The sequence below is a fragment of the Oncorhynchus clarkii genome, chromosome 20, assembly GCF_045791955.1.
Source record: "Oncorhynchus clarkii lewisi isolate Uvic-CL-2024 chromosome 20, UVic_Ocla_1.0, whole genome shotgun sequence".
Lineage (NCBI taxonomy): Eukaryota > Metazoa > Chordata > Actinopteri > Salmoniformes > Salmonidae > Oncorhynchus > Oncorhynchus clarkii.
In genome coordinates, this window is record NC_092166.1 from 62,166,092 (window position 1) to 62,177,897 (window position 11,806).

General features: G+C 43.1%; 1 protein-coding gene across 1 annotated transcript; it reads right to left on the reverse strand.

Moving 5' to 3' along the window:
* Positions 1-270: 270 nt before the first annotated feature.
* LOC139375623 (ADP-ribose/CDP-alcohol diphosphatase, manganese-dependent) lies at positions 271-2,767 on the reverse strand. The gene is made up of 3 exons (XM_071117416.1): positions 2,093-2,767; positions 1,662-1,784; positions 271-1,552 (listed from the first exon to the last, which is right to left on the reverse strand). The coding sequence occupies exons 1-3, from the start codon at positions 2,667-2,669 to the stop codon at positions 1,263-1,265; spliced, it is 990 nt and encodes a 329-aa protein (XP_070973517.1). The 5' UTR covers positions 2,670-2,767; the 3' UTR covers positions 271-1,262.
* Positions 2,768-11,806: the final 9,039 nt, after the last annotated feature.

The window sequence follows — 11,806 nt, forward strand, 5'->3', positions numbered from 1 at the left end:
GTAGAATGAAGAAAAATACATTTCTTAAAGTGTGATCTGCCGTGAGCCTCCTCCAGCCGTGAGTCTCCTGTTGCCTTCCACAGGGATGCTGGTTCCACAGGGATGCTGGCCCATGGTGACTCCAATGCTTCCCACCGTTGTGTCAAGTTGGTTGAATGTCTTCTGGTGCTTCTTATACTCTTAGCCCCATGGCAGTCATGTGCTTTGGATAAATGCGTCAAATGGCATATATTTAGTAATGACAAACTTAATTTGCATGACTATTACAGGAACATTTAGAAATCAAATTACATTTATTGAAGGTAAAATAATGAACCCCTTACAGCGCAATACACAGATTAATCCATTTACTCTTGTCATAGCATTCATTTTTCATAGGTAATTATCAATAGGTCTATCACCACAATAACATAATTTAGAGCTACAATATCAACTTATTGAGGTAACATATTATGAGAGAAAGTGTGTTTATGTGTTATGAAGAGACATTCTCCCACTCTTTGGCACCCAATCTCAGGCCATATGGAATGTGCAACATGTTTTATCAGTACCTGTTGTCTTCCACTTAAATCAATATTGGTATAAAGAGTTATTTTAACCACTGGCCCATTTTAACTCAGAAAATGAAATATGTATATACACACACTGAGTGTACCAAACATTAGGAACACATTCCTAATATTGATTTGTAACACCCCCCCCCCCCCCCTCCCCTCCCCTCAGAACAGCCTCAATTCGTCAGGGCATGGACTCTACAAGGTGTCGAAAGCGTTCCACAGGGATGCTGGCCCATGGTGACACTAATGCTTCCCACAGTTGTGTCAAGTTGGTTGAATGTCTTTTTGATAGTGGACCATTCTTGATACACACGGGAAACGGTTGAGCGTGAAAAACGCAGCAGCGTTGCAGTTCTTGACACAAACCAGTGCACCTGGTACCTACTTCCATACCCCGTTCAAAGGCACTTACATATTTTGTCTTCCCCATTCACCCTCTGAATGGCACACATACACAATCCATGTCTCAATTGTCTTACGGCTTAAAAATCCTTATTGAACCTGTCTCCTCCCCTTCATCTACACTGACCGAAGTGAAATTAACAAGTGACATCAATAAGGGATCATAGCTTTTACCTGGATTCACCTGGTCAGTCTATGTCATGGAAAGAGCAGGTGTCCTTAATGTTTTGTATACTCTGTATATGAGGACCCAAGGAATTGTCCCTCCCCAGATTCCGTACAGCCGTAGAATCTTTGGCATTATCATGGATACATCAGTATTCTATCAGACATCCTTCCATATCCCTTTAAAAACATTCTGTCCTCATACACAGAGACTGTACCAAAGGCATCACTGTCCGGGGGGGTCTCTATCACCCCCTCCAGTGTGAGGTAGTGCACTCCGGAGTCATCTCTGTGATAGCCTCCATCATGGTCATGTCCTGCCATGAAGCAGACTACACTCTTATGGGCCTGGAGTATGGAGAGCAGCGCATCGTAGTTCCAGGCTAGGCAGATAGGATCTGTAGAGCTGGGGTGGATAGGGAGATGGCCTGTACAAGAAAACAGTCAACATTATTTAGTCTTTTGAGTCTTTTGGGATTTCAAATGTCATGATGACTGCTATGACATTTGTTATGTAGGCCTCATGACCTGACTTACTGACAATGGTGACCCTCTCCAGTTTGTTGTCTGCCAACGACAAAACTCCTTCCAGCCAGTCCAGCTGATCTTGACTGAATCCTCCATTGAACTTCACAAACCTTTGCTCCATCCCCACAGGTGCTAAAACATATGGAGAAAGACATTATTAAACAAATGTCAAACCCTTCAATTCACATAAAACACCTCTTATTCTCAGGGCCTACTGTGGCATTAGGTTCTCCACAGTCAAGCTACATGGAATTGTGCAGTGTCAATAAATTAGTAGCTACTAGTGGTAGGCTATTCTGCTCATAAGTGATGTGATGAGGTTAGTGTAGCACTTGTGGGGGGACAGTGTTTAAAACTAGCTACCCTGCAGTTAACAGGGCAAGTGCACTACCTGTGCTATAGGCTAAAGGTCCAGACCTCCTGACTAACAGTAGACCTACCTGGGGGATGGTTCAGATCTTCATTGTCATTGTGGGCGTTTAAAATAGCAATAGCCTGCTGGTATTTCAGACTGGACTCCTCTCTCCCTAGTAGGCTCACATCATAGGCATCCAAAACGACAAATCGGTATTTGGGGGCTGGACTGAAATGATAAGCATAGATTTCACAGCTGCTGAGATGCCCCCCTCCTGCTTCAGAATCTGTAGTACTATTGAGAACCGACCGCATTAGGGTGTCTCTGCTAAAGTTATAAAACTCATGGTTTCCCCAAACGTGGTGGACTTCAACCGGAGAGGAGTCAAACTCTTTCATCACCGTTTCCAGGGCTCGCTCTGATGCGTCGTGCCTCTTGTTGAAGCCATCGATAATGTCACCGAGCTGAAGGATGAACCGGGGTTTGACAGTATCCGCGCTCCACCTTTTCTGTGCATTGTGCAATAGGCGAAGACTGTTCCTGTAGTATCGTTTCCTTGAGCGTTTGAAATTGAAACCATCATCTATGTCGGCGTATTGAATGTCTGCGATTATTCCAAATGTAAACAGTGGTTTGTCGCAGTTCTCCATTCCGGTTGTCATGGTGTTATTGATCAAACTTCTACTTTTAGTCCACTTGAGAAAGCTAGCTAACCTTCTAACATTTTTGACCGCTGCCAGAACGCTTCTTTATTCTACCTACTAGAATGGAGTGAAGGTTGCCAGGATATTCTTTGGCTGTTGTCCTCTTGTACTAGATACTGTACATTGTTTCAATGTCAATTGATACAGTTAGGTTACAGTTTTTCTAAAACGCCGGTAGAGTTGTTACATGTCCGACTGCACTAGTATTCTGCCAGCAGCACACATGATAACGTCACGTTTGTATGAGAAAACTTTCAAAATAAAAGCCCGCAGTTCAAAACATTGCAAGGTGAATAACTACTGTCAACAACTATTTCATTCAATAGATATGGAATCGAATCAATGGCCACTTTTATTGTGCGAACAAGAACATACAATAAGCAATTCATGAAAACAAATACAACATCTGGTTTTAAAAACATTTTTTAAGACCAATATAATAAAAAAAATACTACGTTGACACGTATTTTGGGCTGTAGAAAGACAACTTTTCTAACTGTGTCAGCTAAAGTGGGGTAGGAAATACTCAGTAGGGTCTCTAACTGTATCGTACATATCCAGCAGCACTTCGTATTCCACCACTTGTATAGCCCCAATGCAATACACTAACATACTGTACATGGGATACATATTGGCTTGTAGAGAGAAAACTTTTATTCCTGTCTCAGTGTATTGCATTGGGGTCTATGGAACGGTGGAGAACGAAGTGCTGCTAGATATTTACGACAAAGCCCCCCTCCAAAACAGCATATTTGGTTAGTAGAGACCCTACTGAGTAGAAAAAATGGAGGGGTCGGCGAAAATGCGTGCTACTCAGTCCCCCTCAAAAACTAACCATATTTGGTTAGTAGCGAACCTACTGAGTATTTCCGATGCTGTATAATTAATACAAATTAATAAAAAGCGTCAAAATATCTATTTATTTCTTCAAATGTGGTTGCAATGCTGTGAAAAACAGTTGTACTGCACCCCCCAAAAAAATCGATATTCCCAAAGTTTAGCATGTCTTTGCAGGGGAACTCTTATTTTGAGAAATAAATATCCTCGATCCTGCTGCCAGCATAATGTCATGATGCTAGAAGAACGGTAATTCCGACTACTGTCAGTGCATTTGTTCACGAACATCCCAACTGCGCTGCAACTGCGCAGTATTAGATACAGTATTGGGATTGCATGGCAGGTTACTTAAACAACAGACAAGTACTGCACTACCACCAAATGCACGGGACTCTCGTGAAATATTGAACAGGGCCATAGACAAATCTAGCAGGTATAGTAATGTGGCTCTACTGACTCATCAAAAAATTTGAAAGTGACCTCCCCCGTATTTTCACAGTATTGACACTAGAAGGTAGTAAGTAATACTACACCCCACTGGCTATTGAACCGGGTCACACAGTAAACTAAATCTGTCTTTAGTCTTTACATGCTTATATTAATCACATTGACCTAGAGGTGTGTTTGAACTCGCCCACTATTCAGGCTGTTTCATGTTTTATTAAGATCCTAAAAAACAATTGACCTTTCGCTAAATTCTGCCCCCCTTGGTTACTGTTGCAACCTCAAACAACATTTTCAAGGAATCCCAATTCCCCATTCAGGGAATCATGGGGGAAAAAACTGGAATATAGGGACAGGGGCACAGAGACGTGGATTTATTAGGAGGAATGGAGGTGGAAAAAGAGGAAGAGGAGGTTGAAAAGACAGGAAAATATAGGTTGGATTTGAATCTGAGGAAGATTGCGATAAAAATGGGGATGGGGTGTCAAAGAAGATTGGTGTCAAGTGCAAACAAAGTGAGCTGAGCGCCAGACCGAGTTCTTGAGGGGAAATGGAAGCGAATGAGGTCGAGTTAAGTGAGGTGGAAGGTGTGGTAAAGAGCTTGTAACCAGAGCCTGGCATCGTTGGACATGGTAAAGAAGAATCTGGTCTCTTAGGAGTGATGTTTTTCGGAGAAAGTGCACACTTGCCTTTAGGGAGATCCATTTGTGGTTTCAGGGTGGGTGAGAAAGGCAAATCAGTGAAGGTAACCTTTCTTCTGACCAGAGAGAACAGGTGCTCCATGTCATGCAACTTGGGTGAAGATCTGTTTCTTGCTTTGCCCTCAGGAACAGAGCACCATTGAAAAGAGTGATTTCTTGTGTAGCGTTAAGTGTGGAGATGGAGCAATTGAAGTTGAAAATTCCTGGTGTTTGTGATTCCCGCGATTTGGTGCGACACAGACCCGGTGTTGAGCGTGGTGAAACAGATGAGTCACTATCAGTCCTTTTGAGTCATAGTCTTTGCCTGACAAAGTCATGTTAGGATATATCATCCTGTTAGAGCTTTTGTGCAGAATCAGGTGCAACATTTCTGGTCATGTAGCAGCTGCGTGTAGGAGAGAAATTCCACGATGTGGGAAGTGTGCAGGAGATGCATGGGACAGAGGATTATGTAGTTTCAGTGGATAAAGGTGTGCGTGTCAACTATAGGGGTGACCATGTTGTTGGTGATCGGAAGTGTCCGATGCGAGAGAGGCAGGTTGGAGTGGTCAGAGTAGTGCAGAAGGCGTTGTATGCTGAGGCAGTGAAGAAAGTAAAGGATTGGTCAAGGGTGAGGGATCCTGAGAGGATCCCAGTGAGTAGTAGATCTGTGCCAGCACAGAGGGAAAGGCTGATTTATGCTTCAGTAATGTTGTCTTCTTAGCATTCATAGCAATGGTTATCAACTGTACCGCATCAATGGAATGTAAATCCCAGAAAATAGATGCTGTGGTGGCAGCTGCAGAGAAATATAAGGGTATACGAGATTTGACTTCAGAAGAATTACAGTGTGTGTTGAGGGGTGGTGTGCCATCCGCCCAGCCCGTTGGTATGGTGCAGGAGCATTTTGTATTAAACACACACTACATCACAGTAGGTGGCGACATGCACAAACACCATGATACCAAAGAAGAAGTGTTTAATTGCTATAATGTAATTACTTCGCCAGCATGGCCTATTTACTGCCTTACCTCCCTTATCCTACATCACTTGCACATGCTGTATATAGACTTGTCTACTGTATTATTGTTTGTTTATTCCATGTGTAACTGTGTTGTTGTATGTGTCGAACTGCTTTGCTTCATCTTGGCCAGGTCGCAGTTGCAAATGACAACTTGTTCTCAACTAGCATACCTGGTTAAATAAAGGTGAAATATATATTTTTTTAATAAAATAATTTTCCCAATTCAAACACTGTTTGGCAAAATCCCTTCACAATCATTTTAAACTGCTTTTCTAATACACAGTTAACTTAAACAGACTACCCCTTGCTAATCAGGAAACTCGTGGATATGTTGTGGTGGATTGTCATTACAATTACTTCGCAAGAACCTGGTCAAATACATTTGTAGGTTAGCTAGTCACTGCATGGCTCTGCATTCACTGTCAGCAAGCAGTCAAAGCTATAACCCCTTTTGGAGCTAACGAGTGCTCTCAAATCATATCCTGATGTCAACAGCAGATGGAAGTTGCATTCATAACATGGTTAACTTAGCTAGCTAACATACATTTTGAGAAAACAAGTCACATTAAGTGGCGAGCTAGCTAGCATTAGCAATGTTTGGTGGTCAATGAGACTGAGAGCTAGCTAACCAATTGAGCTAGTAAACAATGCAACAAAAGTCGAATTGCGGATTCGAAAAATACTCCAACAGGCTCTGCATTTCAGTAATCACAGTTCAGTTATTTAGCCATTACATTGTTTTAAAACTCTCCGTTTTTGCCATAGCTCTCACTGGCTTTCAGTGAGCTTGTCTGAGGGACTGACCGCAGCTGCTCTCATTGGAGCATTGTGATTGGTTGCCCAAAATTCAGGTGCGGGACTTAACGAAGGGTCAATTCCAACCATCGTTTGTTTATTGTTGACCATCAGAAAAAAAGTGTGTCTATGAGTCTGATAATGGACTGAACAACCCTGACAGCTGTGCTTTATTTAGATAACTTGAACTTGACCTGACATTAACTCATAAGCCTAGAGATTTGATCTGTTGCATTAAATATGAGCTTTTTAAACAGCGTATGATGCCAACCCATGTCTTTCTTTTACCATGCTCTCCAAATATCTATATGCAGATGACACCAAAATAGCACTTCTCCCACACTAGTTGAGGCATTTCTCAAATGACAGGAGCTGTTGTTGTCCAACATAACCTCTTTCAGCGCAAATCGGACTTAAAGGTTCGGTGCAGACATTTAAAAAAATATATATCAATATTAAATCATTTCTGGGTTACAATTATGCACCTTACTGTGATTGTTTTCAATTAAAATAGTCACAAATAAACCAACATAGCAATAATTTCGCTAGGATGGGGAGTGTGTAGGGGGGAAATGAAAACTAGTTATTGGTAGCGGTTTTGAACTATCTTTCTTGTTGGCCTATTAACTAATTTACCGCCTGGTGACGTACCTGGGAAGGCCAAAACTCCATCCCACCAAAACAGGCTGACATTTCAGGCAGTCTTTTCAAACAGCTCTTACTGTACTCGGAAAAAGGAATTATTGTCATTTTCACAATTTCACAGTATTCTTCCAACCTTACAGTGTGGAAAAATACAGTATTTAAAACCACATAAAAATCTAGTTTTTGACTGCACTGGGCCTTTAAATGGCAGAGAAAACAAAACAAAGGATATTCTCAAGATCAAGAAAGCAACCCCCTACTCCGCTTCAGGTAGACACTTTTGTCTGAGACCACAGAACTGTATTTTATATCATGTTCCCAACACAAAAACAGAGTTTGGTCAGAATGCTTTTAGATTTGCTGCTCAGTCATCTTGGAACAATTTGCAGAAGGAATTAAAACTACATCATTCTATTCTGATTGATGATTTGAAATTGGAGGGCTGTTGACCATAGATTGCACGTTTTTAAACCTGCTCTTTGAGGTTGTTTTATGCACTTTGCACTGTTTTAACTTCCATCCATAGTTATGTTTTATGTTGTGTTGTGTTTCATGTGTAAATATATGTATGCTGCTTTCTTGGCCAGGGCTCACTTGAATTTGGCATATTTCAGTAAATAAATACATGCTTACAGACTTTTCAGACTTTTTTATTTTTCTCTCAGTGGCAGAGTTTCTGAAAACTCTCATATTGAGCTGAACATCTGAGATTGACAAAAGGGAAAGAACAAGGGCAGGGGTAGAGGAGATAACTTATTGAAATGAGGCGCATCCCCAACCCTAAGATCCCTTCTCACTGTCATCTTTAGGACAGCTGGCCCTCCAGGAATGTATTCATTCAATTACGTCTCCTAAGTAACACCATAGTAACCTTGCCTGGATAAGGGGCAGCATACGCTGAGGGTTCACAGCATGCTTGTTCATGATTTATCACTTCTCTTACCAGTTACCATCTCTCTTAACTCCTTCTGATGACGTTATTAAACTTGCAATGAGTGACAGAACCACTGGCTGCTTTTCAGCCCTGACTCCAATGCTTGTTAGCACTCTAACAAATTAGATATACCAGGGCAGTTGTCTGTTAGAAGAGAAACATGAAGGGTTAGGCTTTTTAACTACAAAATCAAATCACATTTTATTGGTCACATACACATGGTTAGCAGATGTTAATGGGAGTGTAGCAAAATGCCTGTGCTTCTAGTTCCGACCATGCAGTAATATCTAACAAGTAATCTAACAATTTCACAACAACTTTCTTACACACACAAGTGTAAAGGAATGAATAAGAATATTTACATATAAATATAGGATGAGCGATGGCCGAACGGCATAGGCAGGATGCAGTAGATGGTATAGAGTACAGTATATACATATGAGATGAGTAATGTAGGGTAAATAAACATTATATAAAGGGCCATTGTTTAAAGTGACTAGTGATACAAGTATTACATCCAATTTTTTATGTTTAAGTGGCTAGAGATTTGAGTCAGTATGTTGGCAGCAGCCACTCAATGTTAGTGTTAACAGTCTGATGGCCTTGAGATAGAAGCTGTTTTTCAGTCTCTTGGTCCCTGCTTTGATGCACCTGTACTGACCTCGCCTTCTGGATGATAGCGGGGTGAACAGGCAGTAGCTCGGGTGGTTGTTATCCTTGATGATCTTTTTGGCCTTCCTGTGACATCGGGTGGTGAAGGTGTCTTGGAGGGCAGGTAGTTTGCCCCCGGTGATGTGTAGTGAAGAGCTCACTACCCTCTGGAGAGTCTTGCGTTTGTGGGCGGAGCAGTTGCCATACCAGGAGGGGATACAGCCCGACAGGATGCTCTCGATTGTGCATCTGTAAAAGTTTGTGAGTGTTTTTGGTCACAAGACAAATTTCTTCAGCCTCCTGAGGTTGAAGAGGCACTGTTGCGCCTTCTTCACCACGCCGTCTGTGTGGGTGGACCATTTCAGTTTGTCCGTGATGAGTACACCGAGGAACTTAAAACTTTCCACCTTCTCCACTACTGTCCCGTCTCGATGTGGATAGGGGGGTGCTCCCTCTACTGTTTCCTGAAATACTCGATCATCTCCTCTGTTTTGTTGACCTTGAGTGTGAGGTTGTTTTCCTGACACCACATTCCGTGGGCCCTCACCTCCTCACTGTAGGCTGTCTCGTCGTTGTTGGTAATCAAGCCTACCACTGTAGTGTCGTCTGCAAACTTGATGATTGAGTTGGAGGTGTGCATGGCCACGCAGTCATGGGTGAACAGACAGTACAGGAGAGGGCTGAGAACGCACCCCACGCACCCAGTGTTGAGGATCAGCGGGGTGGAGATGTTGATTTCTACACTCACCACCTGGGGGCGACCCATCAGAAAGTCCTGGACCCAGTTGCACAGGGCGGGGTCGAGACCCAGGGTCTCGAGCTTAATGATGAGTTTGGAGGGCACTATGGTGTTCAATTCTGTAGTCGATGAACAGCATTCTTACAGTATTCTTACAGTATTCCTCCTCCAGATAAGTTAGGGCAGTGTGATTGCGTCGTCTGTGGACCTATTGGGGCGGTAAGCAAATTGGAGTGGGTTTAGGGTGTCAGGTAGGGTGGAGGTGATAGGATTCTTGACTAGACTCTCAAAGCACTTCATGATGACGGAAGTGAGTGTTAGTCGTTTAGCTCAGTTACCTTAGCTGTCTTGGGAACAGGAACAATGGTGGCCCTCTTGAAGCATGTGGGAACAGCAGACTGGGATAAGGATTGATTGAATATGTCCGTAAACACACCAGCCAGCTGGTCTGCGCATGCTCTGAGGACGCGGCTAGGGATTCCGTCTCAGCCGGCAGCCTTGCGAGGGTTAACACGTTTAAATGTTTTACTCACTTTGGCTGCGGTGAAGGAGAGTCCACAGGTTTTGGTAGCGGGCCGTGTCGGTGGCACTGTATTGTCCTCAAAGCGAGCGAAGTTGTTTAGTTTGTATGGGAGCAAGATATCCTGGTCCGCAATGGGACTGATTTTCTTTTTGTAGTCCGTGATTGACTGTAGACCCTGCCACATTCCTCTTGTGTCTGAGCCGTTGAATTGCGACTCCACTTTGTCTCTATACTGACGCTTAGCTTGTTTGATTGCCTTGTGGAGGGAATAGCTACACTGTTTGTATTCGGTCATGTTTCCGGTCGTCTTGCCCTGATTAAAAGCAGCGGTTCACGCTTTCAGTTTTGCGCAAATGCTGCCATCAATCCATGGTTTTTGGTTGGGGAAGGTTTTAATAGTCGCTGTTGGTACAACATGACCGATACACTTGCTAATAAACTCGCTCACCGAATCAGTGTATACATCAATGTTGTTGTTCGATGCTATCCGGAACATATCCCAGTCCACGTGATCAAACCAATCTTGAAGCGTGGAATCAGATTGGTCGGACCAGCGTTGAACAGACCTGAGCACAGGAGCTTTCCTGTTTTAGTTTCTGTCTATAGGCTGGGAGCAACAAAATGGAGTCGTGGTCAGATTTGCCCCAAAGGAGGGCGAGGGAGGGCTTTGTATGCGTCGCAGAAGTTAGAGTAACAATTATCCAGAATTTTCCCAGCCCGGGTTGCTCATTCGATATGCTGATACATTTTAGGGAGCCTTGTTTTCAGATTAGCATTGTTAAAATCCACAGCTACAATAAATGCAGCTTCAGGATATGTGGTTTCCAGTTTACATAGAGTCCAATGAAGTCCTTTCAGGGCCGTCGAGGTGTCTGCTTGGGGGGGGGGGGGGGGGATGTACACGACCGTGATTATAATCGAAGAGAGTTCTCTTGGTAGATAATGCGGTCGGCATTTGATTGTAAGGAATTCTAGGTCAGGTGAACAAAAGGACTTGAGTTCCTGTATGCTGTTATGGTCACACCATGACTCGTTAATCATAAGGCATACACCCCCGCCCTTCTTCTTACCACAGAGATGTTTGTTTCTGTTGGCGCGATGTGTGAAGAAACCAGGTGTCTGTACCGACTCTGATAACGAATCCCAAGTGAGCCATGTTTCCGTGAAACAGAGAATGTTACAATCTCTGATGTCTCTTTGGAAAGCAACCCTTTCTCTGATTTCGTCTACCTTGTTGTCAAGAGATTGGACGTTGGCTCGTAGTATACTCGGGAGCAGTGGGCGATGTGCCCGTCTACGGCGCCTGACCAGAAGACCGCTCCATCTGCCCCTTCTGCGGCGCCGTTGTTTATGTAATTATACATAATATTCTATGGCTTTCTAAAGTACAGTAATTATCAACAAGGACTTTACTGTGCTGTACTTTACATTACAGTACAGCACAGTAAAGTACAGCATAGCACAATACACATCTTGGGTGTTGTCCATTTGTACTCAAAGCTGATTCATGGTGAGATGCTGGACCTGGAGGACCAAATCTCGGCCACGCCCTCATCCACTCATCTCAGAGGCTTCTGTGAAGAGCCTACAGGAATCTCTATTGAAGGAATGTGCATTGAAGGAGAAACCAGCTATGCGTTAATTCATAAGCCCAATCACAGCAATCACAAATCAGATGGATTTGAGTTATTTAAGTCAGCCATTAAGCTTTTGGAGCCCTCACTGACACCTCTTGTAATACAAAGATCTGCATGATTCTTAAGAAAGCATTTCATCTTGTTTCTCTGCATAGAAGAGTCAACAAGGTAATGTTGAAAACCTTG

Excerpts from the sequence above, each read along its gene's own strand:
- LOC139375623 (XM_071117416.1), bottom strand. The coding sequence starts at position 2,669 with ATGACAACCGGAATGGAGAACTGCGACAAACCACTGTTTACATTTGGA. Across the intron at positions 1,785-2,092 it reads AGATCTGAACCATCCCCCAG|CACCTGTGGGGATGGAGCAA; the intron begins GTAGGTCTACTG and ends CATATGTTTTAG. Across the intron at positions 1,553-1,661 it reads GGAGAGGGTCACCATTGTCA|GCCATCTCCCTATCCACCCC; the intron begins GTAAGTCAGGTC and ends TTTCTTGTACAG.